The following is a 22991-nucleotide window of genomic DNA, read 5'->3' as shown; positions in this document are numbered from 1 at the left end:
ACTGAGCAAGAAGGAAAGCCAAACCGCTGACCTGCAAGAGAACATCAAGTCCCAACAGGCCGAAACTTCCAAAGCAAAAGATGAGCTGTCAAGCGCCTTAGCCGCTATGGAAAAGCTAAAGGAAAGCTTTGCCAAGGAGCGGGCGAATTGGAACACAGAGAGATCCGCTTTGCGGAAAAGAGCTGAAGATGCAGAAGCAGCTCTAAAACCGGTGGTAGACGAGCTGACTGGGGTAAAGCGGCAAGTACATGCGATGACCGCTGCTGTGTTTGGTAAGCATCTTGTCCTTAATACTGTCAACATATTTTCCCATGCGTTGCCGGTTTACTGACGTTTGCAATGATGCAGGAACTCGCATTAGTCATCTGGGCTCTGATGTTCAGAAGAAGCTGAAGGCTGCCTATACGCTGATAGAACAACTATATACCAGCACTCAACGAATTATCTGCACCGCTTCTCACAATAAGCCGCCCACGACATTAATCAAAGATACCTTAGACAGGCTATCTATACTGCCTGCCCGGGTAGAAGAGCTAAAGAGGTCTGCTGCAAGGGCTGGCGCTCTGACCGCGCTAACCCGGGCAAAAGCATGGGTGCCTGATCTTGACCCGACAGACGTGGCTAAAGGCTACCCAAGCTTGAAAGAAGACGGGTCAGAATTTTGCACTGAAGATCTCCGCGCCATAAACCGGGAAGTACGTCCACTGGCTTGTCAACTTGCTGAAGAAGCTGATCTTTCACATTATCAGGCGAGTTATGATATCAATAACAAGCGGGTTGCTGCACCAGCTCCTGAGGCTCAAAACCTGATCCCTCCAATCCGTAAGCACACTTATGCCCCTGATATTGAACCGTCCACCCTTATAAGTGATGAAGCTGTGTTTCAAGCTTTAACTGGGATCGACTGGACAACTGTTGACTTCCAACCGCTGGGGTAGAGATGAAGAAGTTGAACCGGTGCAAGATGACCCACAGCCGTCAGGTCAAGCTGATAAGCAATCATAATCCGGGGGCCGGTTTAGTCTGCCACGCTGCAATGCTTATTGATAAACAATTATCCGTTGGGCACTAAAACGCCTTGTAATAGGCTAGTTAAAATACTTGGTCTGTTATGCCTTCGTGCATATTTATCTGCAACTGATGTGTGTTAATCCGCCATGCTTAAGATATGATGTTCATAATCCATAGCTATTTATTCAAGCTGTTCCTGCAGAGAAGAAGCTTAAAGCGCCCTGGCGGTTTACCACCGGGCGGGTCATGATACCCAACTATATATATGACCAAGGTTTATAACCAAGGTTGTAAAACATAACCAAATATGGAAATATATGATACCTGTGACCTTTAGGCATAGTGTTGGCTGACCAACCTTGTAATGAGGGTAATAACCCTAATCCGGAGTAAAAGTATCTCCTGTTATATAATGCCGGTTTACAATAAACCCGTTCCGGTTTGTGATATAAACACCGGTTTATTCCATACTGGTGACTATGAGTCAAAACCAGACCGGACTGATAGTCTCCGGATTATAGCTTGGTCATGTACTGACAACTTGTAGTTGACAGCCTAACCGGGTTGATAAACACTGGTTTGAAAACATCACAAATCTTAGCAAAAGAAAAAGAAACTTAGCAAAAGGCAAATAAAACCGTTATAGTCGAGGCTTTTCACGGGCTGCCAGGCCCCAAATTTGATCAAGAGGTGTTGCTATGATTCGGGTTCGACCAAGCCCCCAAGTGATGCTGTGGCATTACGCCGATCAAGAGGCGTTGCTATGGTTCGGGTTCGACCAAGCCCCCAAGTGATGTTGTGGCTTTACGCCGATCAAGAGGCGTAGCTATGGTTCGGGTTCGACCAAGATCCCAAGTGATGCTGTGGCATTACGCCGATCAAGAGGCGTGGCTATGGTTCGGATACGACCAAGCCCCCAAGTGATGCTGTGGCATTGCGCCGATCAAGAGGCGTGGCTATGGTTCGGATACGACTAAGCCCCCAAGTGATGTTGTGGCATTGCGCCGACCAAGAGGTGTAGCTATGGTTCGGATACGACCAAGCCCCCAAGTGATCTGATATCAAGCTTTGAAAAGCTGAATCAAGGGGTAAACCGGACGCCGCTTTCTAAGCTCCATGTAACCACACATGATGTAAGAAAACAACAGATACCCCGCTTTAGCTGAGGTTCCGGTTTATTATATTGATCATAATATATACAATGTCATAATATGTACATAAGCAGAGCCTGTAGCTCAAGTATAGTAGGGCCAAAGATGAGCAATATTCCACGGCCGGTTGGTCTCCTCCTCCGATTTACGTGAGTCTTTGCGTTCTCGAACATCGATTAGGTAGTATGACCCGTTGTGCAGATTCTTGCTGACCACAAAAGGTCCTTCCCAAGGGGGGGATAGCTTGTGCATATCTGTCTGATCCTGGATGAGTCGAAGCACCAAATCTCCTTCCTGAAAGGTTCTGGTTCTAACCCGGCGGCTATGATAACGACGCAGATCTTGCTGATAAAACACCGAACGGGCTGCCGCCATGTCACGCTCCTCATCTAACAGGTCAAGAGCTTCCTGCCGTGCCTTCTCGTTGTCAGCTTCAACGTATGCCGCTACACGGGGCGAGTCATGACGGATGTCACTAGGAAGAACCGCTTTCGCTCCATAAACCATGAAGAATGGTGTGTATCCTGTCGATCTGTTGGGTGTGGTATTGATGCTCCATAACACTGAAGGTAGCTCCTCAACCCAACAACCCGGTGTCCGTTGCAAAGAAACCATAAGCCGGGGTTTGATGCCTCGCAAGATCTCTTGATTGGCCCTCTCCGCTTGACCATTGGACTGGGGGTGAGCCACTGATGATACATCAAGCCGGATGTGCTCGCGTTGACAGAACTCCTTCATGGGACCCTTTGACAGATTGGTACCATTGTTTGTTATAATGCTGTGTGGAAAGCCAAACCGGAAAATCACCTTTTTGATGAATTGAACCGCCGTGGCCGCGTCACACTTACTAACTGGCTCTGCCTCTACCCATTTTGTGAACTTATCAACCGCCACCAAAAGGTGGGTCTTCTTGTCCTTGGACCTCTTGAAAGGCCCAACCATATCCAACCCCCAGGTTGCAAACGGCCAGGTGATTGAAATCATCCTCAATTCTTGAGCTGGTACATGAGCCCGCCTTGAGAATTTCTGACAACCATCACATCTTTTGACCAAGTCCTCGGCATCAGCATGAGCTGTCAACCAATAGAAACCGTGACGAAACGCCTTGGCCACCAACGATTTTGAACCGGCGTGGTGACCACGATCCCCTTCGTGGATCTCACGCAAAATTTCATGGCCTTCCTCAGGAGACACACAGCGTTGAGACGCCCGTGTCACACTGCAATGATGTAACTCTCCATTGATAACAGTCATGGACTTGGACCGCCGGGTTATCTGCCTGGCCAGTTTCACCTTCTGGTAACTCGCCCCGGTTTATATACGCCAAATATGGAACCGTCCAATCCGGGATAACATGAAGAGCCGCCACCAATTGGGCCTCCGGATCAGGAACAGCCAAATCCTCTTCACCAGGGAGCTTGACGGACGGATTATGCAAAACATCCAAGAAGACATTAGGTGGAACCGGTTTACGTTGGGAACCCAGGCGGCTTAAAGCGTCCACCGCTTCATTCCTTCGCCGGTCCACATGATCAACCTGATAACCTTTAAAGTGACCTGCAACAATATCCACCTCACGACGATATGCTGCCATGAGTGGGTCCTTGGAATCCCAAGTGCCGGACACTTGTTGAGCCACCAGATCCGAGTCACCGAAGCACTTAACTCGGCTTAAGTTCATCTCCTTAGCCATCCGAAGACCATGGAGTAAGCCTCATATTCAGCTGCATTGTTAGTGCACGGGAACATTAAACGGAGAACATAACAAAACTTATCACCTCGTGGGGAAGTTAATATGACTCCAGCCCCCGAGCCCTCCAATTGCCTGGACCCATCAAAATGAATAGTCCAATAAGTATGATCCGGCTTCTCTTCTGGCGCTTGCAACTCTGTCCAATCATTGATGAAATCCACAAGTGCCTGAGATTTGATCGCCGTTCGGGGCATGTATTTCAACCCGTGAGGCCCGAGCTCAATAGCCCACTTAGCAATCCGGCCGGTTGCTTCCCTGTTCTGGATTATATCTCCCAAAGGAGCAGAGCTGACCACCGTGATGGGATGACCTTGAAAATACTGCTTCAATTCCGGCTTGCCATGAAAACCCCATACACCATTTTTTGCCAATGCGGGTACCTCTGCTTGGACTCAGTAAGTACCTCACTGATATAGTAAATCGGCCGCTGAACCAGATATTCCTTTCCTGCCTCTTTGCGCTCTACCACAATAGCCACACTAACAGCCCGAGCGTTAGCTGCCACATATAGCAACAACGGTTCTTTATCAACCGGAGCAGCGAGAATTGGCGGATTAGCTAGCTGCCGCTTTAAGTCCTCAAATGCTTCATTAGCGGCGTCACTCCAGACGAAGTTATCCATTTTCTTCAGCATCTGATACAAAGGGATGGCCTTCTCACCAAGGCGACTGACAAACCGGCTCAATGCGGCAATCCGGCCTGCCAGGCGTTGAACATCATTGATACACTTTGGTTTAGCCAAGGAGGTGATGGCCTTGATCTTTTCCAGATTAGCTTCAATGCCCCTGATAGACACCAAAAAGCCCAGGAGCTTCCCTGCAGGCACACCAAAGACACATTTGGCCGGATTAAGCATCATTTTATAAACCCGCAGGTTATCAAAGGTTTCCTTCAAGTCATCAATCAATCTCTCCTTCTTCCTTGATTTTACCACAATATCATCCACATAGGCATGAACATTGCGGCCGATCTGTTTATGAAGACAATTCTGCACACACCGTTGATAAGTCACCTGTGCACTCTTGAGCCCAGAGGGATAGCAGAAGGATCCAAAGGGAGTTATGAAGGTTGTCTTCTCCTGGTCCTTAACTGCCATTTTGATCTGATGATAACCAGAATATGCATCCAAAAAACTTAAATGCTCACAACCCGTTGTAGCGTCAATAATTTGATCAATACGGGGGAGGGCAAAAGGATCTGCTGGACAAGCTTTGTTGAGATCTGTGTAGTCCACACACATACGCCAAGTGCCATTCTTCTTGAGGACCAGCACCGGATTAGCCAACCACTCAGGATGGAATACTTCAACGATAAATCCAGCCGCCAAGAGCCTGGCTACTTCTTCTCCAATAGCTTTGCGTCTTTCCTCATTGAACCGGCGGAGAAACTGCTTGACCAGTTTATATTTAGGATCAACATTGAGAGTGTGCTCAGCGAGTTCTCTCGGTACACCAGGCATGTCAAAAGGCTTCCATGCAAAGATGTCCCGATTCTCACGGATGAACTGGATGAGCGCGCTTTCCTATTTCGGATCCAAGTTAGCGCTGATGCTAAACTGCTTGGACGAATCACCAGGTATGAAGTCAACAAGTTTAGTCTCATCAGCCGATTTAAACTTCAGGGCCGGATCATGCTCCGTAGTTGGTTTCTTCAACGAAGTCATATCTACTGGATCAACATTGTCCTTGTAAAACTTCAACTCTTCTGTTGCACAAACCGACTCAACATAAGCCGCATCACCTTCTTCACACTCCAGAGCAATCTTGCGGCTCCCATGCACGGTTATAGTTCCCTTGTGACCCGGCATCTTGAGCTGCAGATAGACATAACATGGCCGTGCCATAAACTTAGCATAAGCTGGCCATCCAAATAGGGCATGATATGGGCTGCTAATTTTCACCACTTCAAAGGTCAAGGTTTCTGATCTTGAGTCATGCTCATCTCCAAAAGCCACCTCCAAAGCTATCTTACCAACAGGATATGCCGACTTACCAGGCACCACACCATGGAACACCGTATTGGACGGTTTAAGATTTTTATCTGTAACCCCATGCGATGGAAAGTTTCATAATAAAGGATATTGATGCTACTCCCTCCATCCATGAGTACCTTAGTGAACTTATAGCCTCCCACCTGAGGTGCCACCACCAGAGCCAGATGACCCGGATTATCAACCCGGGGTGGATGATCTTCTCTACTCCACACAATCGGCTGCTCGGACCAGCGCAAATAATGGGGCACGGCCGGTTCAACGGCATTCACTATCCTTTTATGAAGCTTCTGATCGCGCTTGTCCAAGCTAGTGGTGAAGACATGATACTGTCCGCTATTCAACTGCTTTGGGTTGCTCTGGTAACCTGACTGCTGCTGCTGCTGATTGCCCTGATGATTATATCCACTTTGATTACCCTGATTACTTTGATTGTTATGTCCACCCTGATTGCCATGGAATCCTGAACCGGAATTTCCTTCGCCTGGACCGCCTCCTGATCCATGATCATACCGGAAAGAGTCAGAATTTTTGAACTCTTGCATGATGTAACAATCTTTCCAGAGGTGTGTGGATGGTTCCTCCTTCGTCCCATGCTTTGGACAGGGCTGGTTTAACAGATACGACAAACGGTCCGGGTTAGGATTTGGCATTCCATTGTGCCGGGGCGGTTTACCCTTACGCCGCTGGCCCTTGTCATGTGTATTAGTGGTAGCCACAAAGTCTAAACCGTGGTTCGCTTTACGCTTGCCGCCGTTTCCATGACCCGCCGGGTTGTGGTGCTACCCCTTGGCGTTGCCGCTCTTCTTTCCCTTCCCTGTCTTATCATCGTCAGACTCGGGATCCTTGGTACTATCAGAGTCGGCATACTTCACTAGTGCAGCCATGAGGGTTCCCATGTCATTACAATGACGTTTAAGCCGTCCCAACTTCAACTTCAATGGTTCAAACCGGCAATTGCCTTCCAATGTTAAAACTGCGGTGTCAGCGTTGATGCGGTCTGATGAATGCAAAATCTCCGAAACCCGGCGCACCCAATGGGTCGTTGACTCTCCTTCCTCCTGGACACAGGCAGCTAGGTCCATAATTGACATGGGCTGCTTGCATGTATCCTTGAAATTCTTAATAAACCGGGCTCTCAACTCGGCCCATGACCTGATAGAATTAGCCGGTAAGCTCTTTAGCCAAGTGCGGGTCGTTCCTTCTAGCATCATGGTGAAGTACTTCGCACATGCCGCATCATCCACGTCCAGCATCTCCATGGCCATCTCATAGCTTTCGACCCATGTTTCAGGGGATAAATCGGCGGTGTAATTCGGCACCTTGCGCGGGCCCTTGAAATCTTTGGGCAGGCACACATTGCGCAACGCCGGGACAAGACATGGCACTCCCAAGGAACTAGAGGTAACTCCTGGTTCCACCGATGTGGTTGGACGAACCGGAGTAAGCTGACGGGCCTCATGCTGTGCCGCTAACTCGGCCTCTCTGCGTGCCCGAGCCCGGTCCACCACCTCCTCAGCATCACCGGCACCACCCGTCGGGTTATGGCCACGGGGCGGATCACGGTTCCGCGCATTGCTTGATACTGCCGGTTCATCCATACGCCTGCTGTAACTCCGGCTTGGATGGGGAGTGGAATGAATCCGATCACGACTATATGAATAAGCCTCCTGTTGAACCAAGGCTGTCTGAAGAAGCTCCTTAACCCGACGCGTCTCGACCGCTGCTGGAGAATCACCTTCGATCGGGATGGCCGACAGCCGTGAAGCGGCAGCGACAATGTTGTCCATTGGGTTAGAATAATGACCCTGTGGCGTGGGGACATGAGGTACCACAACGTTGTTCTGACGAGGCGGATCCACCAAACGTGGCTGAACCGGCGCCCCTGCTCCGGGTGCCTCTGCCCGGTTTACCACCGGCGGATTACTGGTCCCTGCTCCTGGGGTGTTAAAGAGATTTCTAGCGTCATAAACCGGCGGCAGGCGAGATCGGTGCCTCCGCTTCAGGACTTCATTCGACGCACTCTGATCCAGCATAATCAGGTAAGCTTGTGCATCCAAAGCGGCACGCTCCGCGGCTATCCTGGTATCCTCAGCTGCTAAGTCGGCTTTTTCCTGGGTGATCTGATCTTTCACTTTCGTGATTTCCGCATTGTGTGTATCCTGATCCGCCGAGTTAACCTCCGCCATCAGCGTTGCCAACATATCAAACAAATCAGATAGAACCTGAGTCGGCAGTCACACAGGGCCTCCTGCCCCAGCCGCTGCCGCCGCTGCTGATCCGGAAATCATCGCCGCTGCGGTCGAAGAGTGGAGCGCTGGTTGCATGCCGGCCATGAAGATCGCCACCTGGCTTGGCAGATCAGAGGGGTCCGGAATACTGTCGCCATAGGAACAGCCCCCAATCCGGCCATCTTGTAACTGATATAACGACTCGGTCTCTCCAGTCGATGACTCGTCGCCGGAATAAACGACGGTCTCACCACCAGATTCCGATCTATCCTCAGATTCCCCTCCATGGATAACTCCTATGAAGGCACGCTTCATGACAGGCTTGACCCGGGCAGATCTCGCACGCTAAGCCATTTCGACGAGGTCGGTGCACATGTCCGGCTCAGGGCCCGGTTCGCCGATCTTGCCAATGAAAACGTGTACGCTACCAAAGGGGACCCGGTACCCGTACTCGATTGAGCCGGCCTCGGGGCCCCAGCCTGCATCGTCGATGTAGAGCTTGCCGCGACGACTCTTGGTCATCCGGCCCACAGCGTAACCCTTGAGTCCTTCGAAGTTGCCCTCCAAGAACTTGAAACCATCATGCGATAGCCCCACGGTGGGCGCCAACTGTCGTGGTTTTGTCACGGCAGATGTCCTAGAGAAAGGACTTAGTCGTGGAGCCATCGCTGCGGGTTAGCTTAAAGGGGTTAAAGCGGACAAGGGACGCAAGAGAGTTTTATACTAGTTCGGCCCCTTACGATGAAGGTAAAAGCCTACGTCTAGTTGTGATGGAATTGATGGGGTTTCGATGACCAGGGAGCGAATACGCTTTGCCTGGGTCTCGAGTTGTTGTCTGTTGTCCTTGAACCGCCGCCGGGTCGTCCCCTTATATACATGGGTTGATGCCCGTCAGTTTACAGTCTCCGAGGCCGGCTCATAATCATGTCCGGCTCGGTCTCTACTACTTCTATCTTACAACACAAGTTTACATATCAATGCCGGTTTGTGTCTACAGGCCTTAAACCGGCTTTGGGCCCTGGGCCTTTATGAAGCGTCACCGTCTGTCTTCATGGGCTTCAGATATAGATGAACTACTTATGAGGTTAACCCGGCCTCTCCTGGCCGGTTTACGCCTAGTGGTAATATCCCCAACACGTAGGGTCTACACACTTAAGGTTCGGTGACGCTAGAGTTGTTATGGGAAATAGTATGTGGTTACCGAAGGTTGTTTGGAGTCCCGGATGAGATCCCGGACGTCATGAGGAGTTCCGGAATGGTCCGGAAATGAAGATTTATATATGGGAAGTCCAGTTTCAGTCGCCGGAATGGTTTCAGGGGTTATCGGTATTGTACTGGGACCACCGAAAGGTGTCCGGGGGTCCATCGGGTGGGGCCACCTGCCCCGGTGGGCTAAGTGGGCTGAACAAGGGTGGGAACCAGCCCCCTAGTGGGCTGGTGCAGCCCCCAAGGGCCCAAGGCGCCTAGGGTTGAAAACCCTATGGGGTGGGGGCGCCTCCCACCAAACTCGGGGGGCAAGTTCCCCCCTTGGCCGCCCCCCCTCTAGATGCATCTAGGGGGGTCGGCCCCCTCTCCCTTCACCCTATAAATAGAGGGGGTGGGAGGGTAGCTGCACCCCTTCCCCGGCGCAGCCCTCCCCCTCTCCAACACCTCTTCCTCCTCCATAGTGCTTGGCGGAGCCCTGCCGAAGAACCACGAGCTCCACCACCACCACGCCGTCGTACTGCCGGAGTTCTCCCTCAACTTGTCCTCTCCCCTTGCTGGATCAAGAAGGAGGGAGACGTCCCCGGGCTGTACGTGTATTGAACGCGGAGGCGCCGTCCGTTCGGCGCTTGATCGGATCTTTCGCAATTTGAATCGCCGCGAGTACGACTCCATCAACCGCGTTCTTGTAACGCTTCTGCTTAGCGATCTTCAAGGGTATGAAGATGCACTCCCTCTCTCTCTCTCTCGTTGCTAGCATCTCCTAGATTGATCTTGGTGACACGTAGGAAAATTTTGAATTATTACTACGTTCCCCAATAGTAATAGTAGTAGATGCTGGCAGGAGTCGGTCTACTTGTCTCGGACGTGATGCCTATATACATGATAATTGCCTTAAATAGCATCATAACTATCAATTTCCCAACAACAATTTGTCTACCCACCGTATGCTTTGTGTTCGAGAGAGAAGCCTCTAGTGAAAACTATGGCCCCAGGGTCTACTTTTATTATATATAAATTTCAAAAATACCTTCCTACAATTTTATTGCCGTTATTTTATTTTGTGGTTTATTTTATCTATCTATCACTATTAGAATTAATCCTTGCAATTGACCGCCAAGGGGATTGACAACCCTCTTGTTTGCGTTGGGTGCTAGTATTTGCTTTTGTGTGTGTAGGTGGTGCTAATGAGATTTTGTGTGGTTCTCCTACTGGGTTGATAACCTTGGTTCTTAACTGAGGGAAATACTTATCTCTATTGTACTGCATCATCCTTTCCTCTTCGAGAAAATCCCAACGCAGCTCACAAGTAGCAGGCACTGGATCAAGATGTTAGGCCCAAAAAAAATAGAAGTACGTGGAAGTAGTAAACTAATGGGATGAAACAATAAAAGAAATATCAATACGTTGGAGACGTATCAGGTTTGTGTCTTGCTCAGAGATGCGAGGCGGTGGCAGCTCTTTCTAGATGGAATAAGGTCCTCCCCGCCTAGCCCCCGTTCCGATGGTGTTTCTAGTATCATCGGAGGGCGTGTAGAGGTTTTTCCCCAGCGGATCTCGTGGGATCTGGTCTTTGTTCGTCCGTGTTCGTGTATCTACAGGTTGGGTCCTTCCGATCTATGCTTCTCTTCATCTGCGGCGGTTGCTGTTCTGGTGCGTTGGGCCTATGGGGCCTTAGCACGGCGACTTCCCAACTGTCTACTACGTACAACAAGCTTTGACCGGCTCTGTTAACAGAGGGACAATGACGGCGGCACGCGTTCGGCTCGCTCCAGTGCTTGTAGTCGTCTCTAGGTGGTCTACGGACATGGATGCATTTTTTTACTTCTCGTGTTCTTTGTACTGCCTTGGCAGTTGATTAGTAGATCGAAAGTTTTCTCAAAAAAAAATAGTAATGTGCATGTGCGTTGTCACGGACGTCAAATATATTTTTAACACAATAAGAAGGCCACACTTGACAAATCTTGATGCAAAACAAATGGACAAAATAAAATTATATTTTGATTATAAAGTATAGATTTTGTCATTTCTTAAACTGGTCAAATAAGTATGTGCCAAATATATTGATTGATATTTATTTGCTTTTGAATCATGAAATTATGGGCTGCCCTACGCGTCGGCCGGTGGATTAGTTAAACACATCCGCCGCCTGGTTGGCCGTTGGATGGACGCGCTGCTGGCCGTCCAATGTACCACCCACGTTCTCCACCTCCCTTCTGCAACAAGTGCGGTGTTGCAGAAACAAGGGCCGTGCTACGCGTCCGCCGGTTGAAGTTCAGGAAAGATGGACCACCTCCCACGCCGTTAGATCTCCCCATGTGAGCGTCACGAATTGCAACAAGCTAGTTGTTACGCTCATCCCTCTGCAACAACGACTTTATTGCAAACCGCTCTGAAGCGTTATCGTGTGACTTCACGAATTGCAACAAGTTGGTTGTTGCCGAAACAGAGACTTTGTGCGGAGACGTGATGTAACTTTTGCAACTGCGGTGATGTCGCAGAAAAAATTGTCTCCACTTTTATGCAACAAAGGTAATGTTGCAGAAGTTTTTTTGCCTTCACATTCATGCAATGTAGGTGATGTTGCGGGAGCAAGTTTTGCAACATTACTGATGTTGCGGAATTTATTTGCAATGAATAGGGTTGGCCCAGGTAGTAGGGCCCAGGCACGTGCACCAAGTGTTCATGCGAGTCGCGCGGCCTCACGATCCAGTGGACCAATGCGTCGCGATCTGATGGCCGCGCGAGGACGGATGTAGCGAGAAAGATCGGCCAGTTGACTGAAAGCTTTTTCCTAAAATTATTGCTATTTATTGGGTTAACAAAGATGTCTGACGTACTAGATTTTACCATAGAAAAACAATCTATTTATGGACCATATATTGATCTCGTTTATTGGTTTAGGTTGGTTTGATTAAAATGAAAAACCGAGAAAATCGCTTGAGGATGGCAGGAAGGATGAAGAATTGGGGAAAAAAATTGAAGTAAGATGAAATTAATAATTAAAGTACATATTTACTTTTGAGTTGTACTACTATATATGAACCGGCGAGTCCAACACATACGAGGGTTCCTTTGGAAATAATCGTTGCGTACATGGTGCTACGTGATTCTAATTCCTTCACAAGAAAGAACTACTTTCTCCCTAAAAAAAATACTTTCCCCACGACGGGAGGCCATAGAGAATCGGTTTCACTAGTCAGAGTTCGGCTCGGACCGCTTTCAAGAAACAGAAAAGAAAAGAAAAGAAAAAAGGAAATCGGCTCAGACCTGGAGTCCAGGACTAGTCTCGTCTGACAGTCCGACTCGGACTTTGGGTTGCAACAGGGCTACTATATATTGACGCGCATCGGCGTATGGCCAAACACCATATCTCGCACCTGGTTTCCCGGGGGGCTGCACCAGGCGTTTCTTTCCCCTTTTGCTGCGTAGTCTGCATGGCGATGCTAGAGTCCAACATCGACTTCTCTACGCTGCTCGACACGAGCGACTCCGGCGAAGACAAGCCGCTCAATCCATCAGTTATGTCCGGCAGCTTCGTGTTCCTCCCCAGTCGGGCGGTGGCGAACATGATGCGGCGATGGAATTACCGGGAAGGCTCGGGCCTCGGCGCGCAGGGGCAAGGGATCGTCGCGCCTATACAGGCCGTCGTGCGGGTGCGGCGGCGTCCAAAGGCCGGCCTCGGCTACCGTGAGAAACCATACGACAATGGTCTCCATGTGCCGCCGGAGCCGCCCGTGGAGGAGGAGTGCCGTGAGTGGGAGAATATTGCACGGGCTATGCGGCTTGAGACGGAGTGCTGCGAGACGATCCTCGCGCTCCTACAAGACATGAGGCTTCAAGGGGACGACAGCGTGGAGACGATGGATGCGCTGAAGGCCATGGCCGAGTCCAAGAAGGGGCTCCATGGGAAGCGCATGCTGGGGACGTGGAAAGCCAGGCTGCCTTCTTCCGCCGCGCGCTACATAATCGAGCAGGTGATCACGCCGAGGATGGTCGTCGACGTGCGAGAGTGGAAGCCGTCATGGGATCCGGACTGTCACGACTGGCTACGCCCGTTGATTCCTCTCATCGGCCACTTACCCGAGAGCCTCTACGGTACCGTGGAGAGCAAGATCAGGAACGGTGACTACGAAGTCGTCTCGCCATGGAAGGAGTACCTTAGCCCGGTGCAATGGGACACCTTCAGCAAGCTTCACATCCTGCCAATGCTAACACGGTTAGTACGGGACATGAGGATCACGCCGCCGAAGCAAACCGACCCTTCCTTCCGGATGGTGATGTTGTGGGCACCTCTCCTGCGCGTTCAAGACGTGGTGTCGATCCTAGAAGCTGAACAGTTCTTTGACAAATGGGAAGGCGCGCTGCGACACTGGCTGCAAGCCGCGAAGCCCTCGTTGGGGGAGGCCACCGCATGGTGCACCGGCTGGAAGACGCTCTTCACGCCAGAGTTGCTCGCCGATGAAACTGTGCTCGCGCATCTTGATGCTGGCCTTGATATGGTCGATCCTGCAATGCAAGACCTCGACAGTCTTTTTAGCAAATTGTAGTCCGCATCTACTGCAATTTGTCTTGTATGGCAATTTCTGTTGTAAAGATGTAGTCACTTGTTATCTTCCAAAATAATCTCATGGAACATATCTACGATCTCAAATAGCTATAAGTTTCATCAGAGACATTGTAGATTAAGAAATGTTCCTTTTCTTGGGAGTCCCAAGGAATATATTTTCAGGCGAGTCCCGAGGAATTAATTGGAAAAACTTGTTTGTTTAATTTGCAGGAGACATAATCACGGAACAGATGTGTATCGTAGTGTATTGTAGTGTGCCGGAGTGATAATGACAGGAAAATGTTACTATCATCCTGCAGAAAATAAGTTATACCGGCATGCATGGAAAAATGTAACGATAGAAACATATCATCCAGACAACCACTTCATTATGTTGAGAACACTTGAACAATTTTCTTTTCTGGGTACGCGGTCGTTTACTAACAGTCCCAGATTTTGGAACAGATCTGCGACAAAATGCAGTGATGGCGCATGAAAATATCATAGTCGATTCTTCAGTAGTAGCATACAGATCAAGCTGTCGACAAATCATAAAGAAGCAACAACAATTTTAAGCCATCTTAATCTCCGCAAAAAGCACAAACGCGTCCAGAGTGAGTATGAGGTGTGATTCTTTTCTTTTTTTTCATCTTGCATATCAGTCACTGGAGCTCATTTTTACTTTGCAATGTGTACATAAGCTGCTGGAGGGAGGTAGATTGCAGTTGCAATAGGTGTACCATACTGAGCTGTTTATGATGATAATGGAGCATTTGGCAGGTCAATATCAAGTCGAGTTGGCTGTGAAAAAAAAATACTGGCTTATTTTAGAAAGGTTCCGCCTTGTTCATACCTCAACTGAACATTGTATATGGCAGATCAGTTATCCTTGTCACATGTACGTCTCACTTTATCACTTTTGCTTGTAAACGCTCTTAGATTAGTTTACAGAGGGAGTAGCTTGGAACATGAGAGATGCGTGCATGTTTGTATGTCTGATACCAATCCAACAAATTAGTCAGTGACTGACATAAACTGACAACCAAACAATGACAAGCAAAAAATAGATAGCAGAAAGATGCTTCCATCACACATAGTCAGGTTGGATTGGAATGCATAATTGCAAATCTACCATCATACCATGATGTGCTTTACATATGTACAATATCGACCTGAATACCACACGACTACAATAGACAAGTTCCTTGATATTCTGCAGCAAAACCAATTTTCAGTAGTCACTCCAGAAAACACATAATGTATTTACAAAAATGTAGCTGAATATACAAAGCAAAAACTGAAGGAAAACCTGTGAGTAAAAAGGAACAGCAGAAACCAGATCACTTCGGGTTATGTACCAACTACCAAGTCAATACAGTTAGTTACTTGACTCCAGATCCTGTGAGCGTGGCTTACTTGCAATTCAGAAGCATCAAGGGTTGGATACTTTTGCATTTAGCTGTTGAAGCTCCACCAAGAATCGCTAATCTGAACATTAACTTTGCACTATATTTAGTACACAATCCATTCATGTCCTTGAATAAAGTTCTCTACTGAGTAGAATGTGACATGCTGTTCTGGTGTCTGACTGCTCCACCCGACCCTTGATGTCTGATTTGCACCAGGGCCTCGACTATCAAACTCCCCATAATACAATGTCTTGAGTGCAAAATCCCCTCGCCAAGGAAGCCAACCCTCCGGCCTGACAACCTTGCCTAAATAACAGCTGACAAATAGTGTCCTTGCATACTCCTTCCATGGACGCCCCAAGTAGAGCCGGTACGACTGTGGCTTTGCCTGGAACAACACAACGAAATCTTTGCTGCCATCCACTGTGCAATTTTGAAACACAAACCCTGTGGTCTGCCCTGGATCAATCCTCCCATTTGCTGCCACCACATTGCGCGCGCTCTTCCCAGACCCCTCTGCCCGCGGCACCGTCTCAATCACGCATTCCTCAAACATAGCCGCGGCATTCCCAAACACAAAATCCACAGTTCCAGTAATATGGCATCGGCGATACAATTGCCGCATTGTGCGAGCATACAAGGTGTCCTGATGCCCTCGGAACTCCACATTCTCCAGCACCGACCGGTCGCTGTCTGACCGGAACGCAACCGCCTGGTGAGCTCCTGCCCCAGCAGTATTCTCAAATGTGATGTCCCTCGCCCGGAAGCCATCGCCAACGACAGCCACCGTCGCGGTGTCATAAGTGCCAAGACCTTCGATCCCGACGCTCCGTGAGGCAGTGATCACGGTAGCCCCCATTCCCTCACCCACCAGCAAAATGTTGGTCTTCTCGAACGGAACTACGACGTTTTCCTTGTATATACCTGCAGAGACGGTGATGAGGAAGTGCCCGGCAGTGTAATTCGGCGCCGCATTGACGGCGTCTTGCACGTTGGAGAAGTCGCACGCTGGATTGGACTTGCAGACGGTGGCGGCCGCACGGATCCTCGCCGGAAAGGCTGCGAGTGTGGAGTAGAAGGAGGCGGGTTTGGGGTCTGCGGTTAGCGTCTGCGGGGTGAGGGAGTTGAGGAAGCGGGAGGTGAGCGGGTGGGAGGGGAAGGCGGGGAGCGACAGGAGGTGGGAGCAGTCGTACTGGCACTGGAGCGAGGCGGAGGCGAGGTGGAGCGCCGCGGGCAGGTCGCCGGACTCCAGCGCGGAGAGCGCGGCGCGGAGGCGGTGGAGCGAGAGGGAGAGGTGGTCGGCGCACGGGTGCGCGTAGGAGGCGGGGGACGGGTGCGCGGCTATGGCCGCGCGGAGGAGGAAGGCGGGGGCCGCGGGTCCCCCCGGCGGCGCGGTGGGCAGGAGGACGAGCAGCGCGAGGAGCGCGAGGGCGGCCGCCGCCGCGGCGACGGGGAGGAGGCGGCGGCGGCGGGGGTGGGCCCGCGGCATTTGGGAAAGAGAGAGAGAGAGAGAGAGAGATCCCGATGCCCCACTAGATTGCGTTCGTCTTTGTTTTCAGTATACTCCAAGGTTTTGTTTTCTAAGGAAGCGGGGTCGTGTGATTCCATGTTTTCCCCGTTCGAAGGCGTATTCCTGGGAAGGCGATTTTGGGACGGCGTACCTTTTAACCAACCGATAACTCTGATAAGCAACCACCACTTCGCTCCGGTGGTGCTCTGCCGCTCTCGTTCTCTCTGTTTCAATCCTTGTGCGTGCGTGCTGGGTTAAAAGATGGATTTGCTCTCTGGGAGAGTGGTTCACGGGTGCTCGCCGTCCTGGAGAGGCGTCAAATCGCTGAGATTCCCTCCCCTGCTTGGTTCTTGGGCCGCCGGCAGCAGCGCGTTTCCTGGATGCTCCTGCGCGCTAGCTGTTTGTAGAAATGGGTCAGCGGTGGTGCCCTTTGCCAAGAAGAAGAGGAAGGGGTACAGCGTGGAGCCGCCTGATGGAGAGGAGACGAAAGATGGTGCTTCTGATGAGATAGAGGGTATGGTCGAGGATGTTGATGGCGAGGAGGAGGGGGGCGACGAGGAGGATGCTGGCGATGACGGTAACGCTTTTCTGTATTCTGGTGATGTTTCATTGCTTTCTTTTCCTCCATCGCCGGTGGAAGGATGGAGGAATTCTGTATTTTCGCTCCATTTCTTCCATCACTGCACATACTATGAAGCATTTGGGGATCCAAATATTCATATACTTGTAGCCTCTGCTGAATGCAGGTTATAAGGTACTATAACATGCACCGTCAGAAAATTGCAGTAGATTGTATGTGCGTGGGAGTACAGCAGTGTGTATCTTCTGCAATTTGCACTTGTCACTCTAATTCAGGCCAGTTGGAACAATATTTGTGAACAGATGGCATTCATCACTTGCGCAGCCAATTTATTAATTGAACTTCATACTAGTTTAGTTGGGTGCTTCAAATACACTTCATGAGTGCAGTGCAGTGATGTTTGATGTGAGGTCAGCTCCCAATTATGGAATAAGATCCCCAATCCCTCGGTTGGATACTTTTATCATTTGAACTAGAAGATATTTTTCAGTTTGGGCTGTAAGCAAATTAGAGATAAGATATGTGATTTGTTACTTGATTGGTTTTTTTGGCCTCTATATAAAGAGAACCCTCCACAAAAAGTTAATCAAGCAAGAATTAGAAAATTAATCCTTCTATCTGGCGCATGGGGCTAGAACCCTTCCCTTATCTCGCCTAAAACCCACAGTTGATGTCCTACTCGTCTAAAAACACGAGTGCAGTGCTAAACCTGGGTTGCGCAATTGTTCCCATTTATGTAAGTTGAATCTATGCAGGATATGTTCAATCTTTGAACAAAAAGATTCACTCCTATGTATTATTGTATTCTCCTCAGCTATTAGTACAACAACAACAACAACAACAACGCCTTTAGTCCCAAACAAGTTGAGGTAGGCTAGAGGTGAAACCCATAAGATCTCGCAACCAACTCATGGCTCTGGCACATGGATAGCAAGCTTCCACGCACCCCTGTCCATAGCTAGCTCTTAGGTGATACTCCAATCCTTCATGTCTCTCTTAACGGACTCCTCCCATGTCAAATTCGGTCTACCCCGCCCTCTCTTGACATTCTCCGCACGCTTTAGCCGTCCGCTATGCACTGGAGCTTCTGGAGGCCTGCGCTGAATATGCCCAAACCATCTCAGACGATGTTGGACAAGCTTCTCTTCAATTGGTGCTACCCCAACTCTATCTCGTATATCATCATTCCGGACTCGATCCTTCCTCGTGTGGCCACACATCCATCTCAACATACGCATCTCCGCCACAGCTAACTGTTGAACATGTCGCCTTTTAGTCGGCCAACACTCAGCGCCATACAACATTGCGGGTCGAACCGCCGTCCTGTAGAACTTGCCTTTTAGCTTTTGTGGCACTCTCTTGTCACAGAGAATGCCAGAAGCTTGGCGCCACTTCATCCATCCGGCTTTGATTCGATGGTTCACATCTTCATCAATACCCCCATCCTCCTGCAGCATTGACCCCAAATACCGAAAGGTTTCTGGGGTACCACCTGGCCATCAAGGCTAACCTCCTCCTCCTAACACCTAGTAGTACTGAAACCGCACATCATGTACTCAGTTTTAGTTCTACTAAGCCTAAACCCTTTTGATTCCAAGGTTTGCAGTTGTATTAACATTTTTTATCCACCGAGTAACCAAATAATGTGTTATATACTGGTATCAATAAAGCAATTATGTCCCCGAAACCTTGCAGATATAGTGGATGACGATGACAGCGACAATGATGATGACTATGATTTCGAAGATGAATTTGAGAGTGATGATGAACAAGACCTTTATGTAAGGTTTCTTTTTTCCATTGAAACTAAAACTTACGCCATTAACCATTGACCACGGATGTGCATTGATATATTGGAGGTTGGAGATGGAGGTGCTGGTGGTGGAGTATCACTTGCTGGTACATGGTGGGGCAAGGAAGCTTTGGCATTGGCCGAGGAGGTTTCAGCATCATTCGATGGCGACTTGAAAATTTATGCTTTCAAGGCAACTGCAAATTTAGAAATCAGAGTTCGCATTGAGAAGATGTCCACTAGGTATATATCAATATTAGTACAGGCATATGCTGAGCTTCCAGAATTTGTCTTGTTTATGTGAGTTTGTTGAAGCCTCGAGTGATTGGGATTAGTGGATGATAAAGTGATTATTAATAGGTTTTAACCGTCTGTTTCAAGGGTGAGTAACTTTAAATATTCCAATATTCAGGGAATATAAAGGCAGGCACACAACTGATACTCGTAGCTGACATAATTTTCATGTTAATTATCTTTTTCATTAGAAGGCCATTGACATTCTTGGGAAATAAAAACATAAACATGGATTAAGATTATATCTCCCTCGCAAAAAATATATGGTACTTACATTTGAAAGCATAGAACATAGTATGTATTAGTTGCTGATATCATTAGTGCCAAAGTTGTCTTTTTGTAGCCTTCTTCTATTTTTCGTCATTTGTCTTGATTTCTCATTAAGCACTTGTTACTAGGTATGGTTCTCCAACTATTGATGACATTGAAGCGTACACAATTGCGTACCGTGCAAAGTTGGATGATGCAGAGTCAGCAGGCAGGATACCAAAGAACGTATCCTTGGAGGTACTCTCCCTCTATAACCATATCAAGAACTAGCTAAAGCCTTATCTGGATACTCTGGCACAAACTGATAGCATCAATAAAAAAAATCTCTATGTGATGCTTAGCACTAAGGCATACTTCCACTAATCACTTTGAAGGTGTCATCCCCTGGTGTGGAGAGAGTCATCCGTGTCCCGGACGACCTTGAACGCTTCAAAGAACGGTCGATGTATGTCAGATACGTTATGACAAGCGAGGATGCAGCCACGGCCCAGGAAGGCGACGGTGTGTTCAGGCTCATTTCGTACGACGTGGACCTGTGTGAGTGCACCTGGGGCATAGCCGATGTTAAGATAAACCGGCAGCAGACCGGCAAGGGCAGGCCTCTGAGCAAGAAGCAGAGAGAATGGCGTCTGCAGACGCCGTTCGAGTCGCTGAAGTTGGTCAGGGTGTACTCTGAATGTTGAGCAGCTTCTTTGACTAAATCATTGTTTCCATCCGAGGTAACTTTTACAGAACCTCGTCCAATTTTGCTGAACTACCACTGATAGTCCAGTGTACGTGCAGTAGCTAGATTGTTGCACCATTTGTTCATATCCAGTGGTGAGATGAGTTCTTTTCTCTTCTACTTAACAGATAACACCTGAACTGTCCCTGTCCTGAAGTTTTGCCCTCTTGTTTGCCTCTTACATAGTTATATGGCAGCATTCCCTGCATGTATTTACTTGATTGATCCATTAATTGTTTCATTTGGCCCTGATATACAATCCACTTGTCGAATTAGTAATCTCTTGTCAACGAGAATGGATTACGTGTTCGACCGAATGTGCTGCTGAGTAGGAAAGTTGATCCAGTACAGCCACTAGACCAGCTAGTATAAATAAGCAGTGACTTTATAAACATGACCAGAGGAATGTTGATCAAGCGCATGCATGTCATACATAAGCATCTCTGATGCAATTGGTTATTGTTGTGCCGCTCGTGTGTATGCTTGCGTGCTAGTTGGACATTTGGACAAACCAACTAAGGTGAGAATTTGAGATAGAAGGATATCATATCCTCCGTAAAAGTAGCTCAAAATTGTGCATTTGCTTCATGTCCCATTACAGATTTGGTGTTTCGCATATTGAACCTATGATTGTATGAAAAAAAAATTGTGCAACTTCTTTTGAGGGAAAAAGATTGTGCAACTTCAGGTCAACTAATTTGAGATAGAAAGATATCCTATCCTCTGTAAAAGCAACTAAAAAATGTCCCATCTTAACTGTTACAGATTTGCTATTTCACATTTCAGATTGTGCAACTTGTTTCTTTTTTTGTGGGAAAAAGATTGTGCAATTTCAGGTCAACAAATTTGACACTATATGCCAAGTTGCACACCTTAAAAACCTAAAATTGCAGATAATGTAGCAAATACACAAAATATCCAGCTGGACATCCAGACAAAACAACCTCATTGTTACACAGTACGTCTAGCTTTGAATAAGTTTCAGCTTGTAGATATGTTCCACTGTCTTTTGTATTTGGTAGAAACTGAGTGATGGGAGCTCAGCCAATCAACTAGGCATATATATGTGCGTCAACTTTGTATTCAATGATATGTTCCGTATTGAACTATTGATCCATTTTGTTTGCAGACCTTCCTGACGATTAAAGAAGTTAGCATACATACAGTATTTGTTATGATGTCGAACAAGATGATAATTAAATCTCAAGTGAATGTCCCAACAAAAATAGTTAATGTGGCAGATCTTCGATCTAATATCTAACCGGCGACCCCTCAAAAAGAAACCGGCGACCCCTCAAAAAAAGTATCTAACCGGCGAAGTGCAAGCTCATGACCGGCGAGTTGCTTCTACGGTTGCGCCACACAGACTGCACATGCCATTAGACCAAGCAAGCACGAATACACGCGATTCCACACTGTGAGTTGCTTGTACTTACGCAACAGAAGCTAGCCATATCCAACTGGTGAAGTAGTAACCTACAGGTGCATGCTGCCTCAAGAAAAAGCTAATTAACAGTTGCTTGTGCTGCCAACAAAGAACAAACTACACACGGAGATATTGGACCAAGCAGGGACAGTCGTGTGATTTCACACTTCACAATCATGCATGGATTGAGCATACTGCATGCACTGCTCTTGCTACTTCTTGATCGTATGTATATCTAGCCCGCCACCCCCAGCCCGCAGTATGTAGTCTCAGTGAGATAAACATTGATATGCAGACTGCAGAGCCACCACCAAGCTAGCAAAAATGTCTCCACCACCATATTCAAGGTACGGTCCGCACTCACCACCACCTCCTACGCCGCCGCCGCCATCGCCGAATCCCCCTTACCAGTCACCGCCACCTCCTACACCGTACCCCACTTATCTGTCACCACCACCTCCTACGCTGCCGCCGCCGCCGCCGTCGCCGTATCCCCCTTATCTGCCACCACCTTCTTACCCACCATCGACTCGTCCCGCTCTGCCGCCAACCCCATATCCCGATGCACTAACACCTTATTATGGTCCACTTCCGCCACCGACGTCGTCTCCTGACCCGGATGTCCCAGTCCCAGCGTCGCCTTATTATGATCCAACTCCGCCGCCGACGCCGTACACCGGCATCCCAGATGTCCCAACGCCTAACTATTATGATACTTCCGGCTCCAACACCGTCTATACGCCGTCCCCACCGCCGGCGGGGGGAGGACGACACGTCCTCGTGATAGTGCTGGTCCCGATCGCCGGACTGGTCCTCCTTGGGCTGCTGGCGGGGCTCTTCCTGCTCGCGCGGCGGAGGCGGATGAGGAGGGAGGAGCCGGCCGAGTGCCCGGAGGAGGAGGAGGATGTTCCTGAGTACGTGAGCGTGCAGGAGCAGGCTGTGGTGGTCGACGAGGTCGTCGTCAGGCACACACACGAACGAGACGATGGCAAGTGCTAGACATCATGGCCCGGCCTGACGTCCTGACCTTCAGGCTATCAGCCTATCACGTACTGTACCTGCTCGTGTGTGTTGCCATGCTTAGTGAGTAGTGACTCT

General features: G+C 48.8%; 3 protein-coding genes across 3 annotated transcripts; 2 read left to right on the top strand and 1 right to left on the bottom strand.

Moving 5' to 3' along the window:
- The first annotated feature begins 12724 nt into the window (after positions 1 to 12724).
- On the top strand, positions 12725 to 13962 carry LOC123049400 (septin and tuftelin-interacting protein 1 homolog 1-like). Its single transcript, XM_044472325.1, has one exon. It carries the CDS (start codon positions 12777 to 12779, stop codon positions 13887 to 13889), a length of 1113 nt encoding a protein of 370 aa, XP_044328260.1. The 5' UTR covers positions 12725 to 12776; the 3' UTR covers positions 13890 to 13962.
- A 990-nt stretch (positions 13963 to 14952) lies between these two features.
- On the bottom strand, positions 14953 to 16806 carry LOC123053364 (probable pectinesterase/pectinesterase inhibitor 51). The gene is made up of 2 exons (XM_044476827.1): positions 15198 to 16806; positions 14953 to 15101 (listed from the first exon to the last, which is right to left on the bottom strand). Exon 1 carries the CDS (start codon positions 16784 to 16786, stop codon positions 15401 to 15403), a length of 1386 nt encoding a protein of 461 aa, XP_044332762.1. The 5' UTR covers positions 16787 to 16806; the 3' UTR covers positions 14953 to 15101; positions 15198 to 15400.
- A 144-nt stretch (positions 16807 to 16950) lies between these two features.
- Positions 16951 to 20739, top strand: LOC123053365 (uncharacterized). The gene is made up of 5 exons (XM_044476828.1): positions 16951 to 17384; positions 19083 to 19168; positions 19247 to 19422; positions 19872 to 19980; positions 20118 to 20739. Exons 1-5 carry the CDS (start codon positions 17069 to 17071, stop codon positions 20424 to 20426), a joined length of 996 nt encoding a protein of 331 aa, XP_044332763.1. The 5' UTR covers positions 16951 to 17068; the 3' UTR covers positions 20427 to 20739.
- The last annotated feature ends 2252 nt before the right edge of the window (positions 20740 to 22991 follow it).

Source organism: Triticum aestivum, chromosome 2D (assembly GCF_018294505.1).
Source record: "Triticum aestivum cultivar Chinese Spring chromosome 2D, IWGSC CS RefSeq v2.1, whole genome shotgun sequence".
NCBI lineage: Eukaryota > Viridiplantae > Streptophyta > Magnoliopsida > Poales > Poaceae > Triticum > Triticum aestivum.
This window is presented reverse-complemented; position numbering and strand designations above follow the sequence as displayed.

Coding starts and splice junctions, on each gene's coding strand:
- LOC123053364 (XM_044476827.1), bottom strand. CDS start 16,786: ATGCCGCGGGCCCACCCCCGCCGCCGCCGCCTCCTCCCCGTCGCCGCG.
- LOC123053365 (XM_044476828.1), top strand. CDS start 17,069: ATGGATTTGCTCTCTGGGAGAGTGGTTCACGGGTGCTCGCCGTCCTGG. Junction 19,423..19,871: donor ATTGAGAAGATGTCCACTAG/GTATATATCAAT, acceptor ACTTGTTACTAG/GTATGGTTCTCCAACTATTG. Junction 19,981..20,117: donor CAAAGAACGTATCCTTGGAG/GTACTCTCCCTC, acceptor ATCACTTTGAAG/GTGTCATCCCCTGGTGTGGA.
- LOC123049400 (XM_044472325.1), top strand. CDS start 12,777: ATGGCGATGCTAGAGTCCAACATCGACTTCTCTACGCTGCTCGACACG.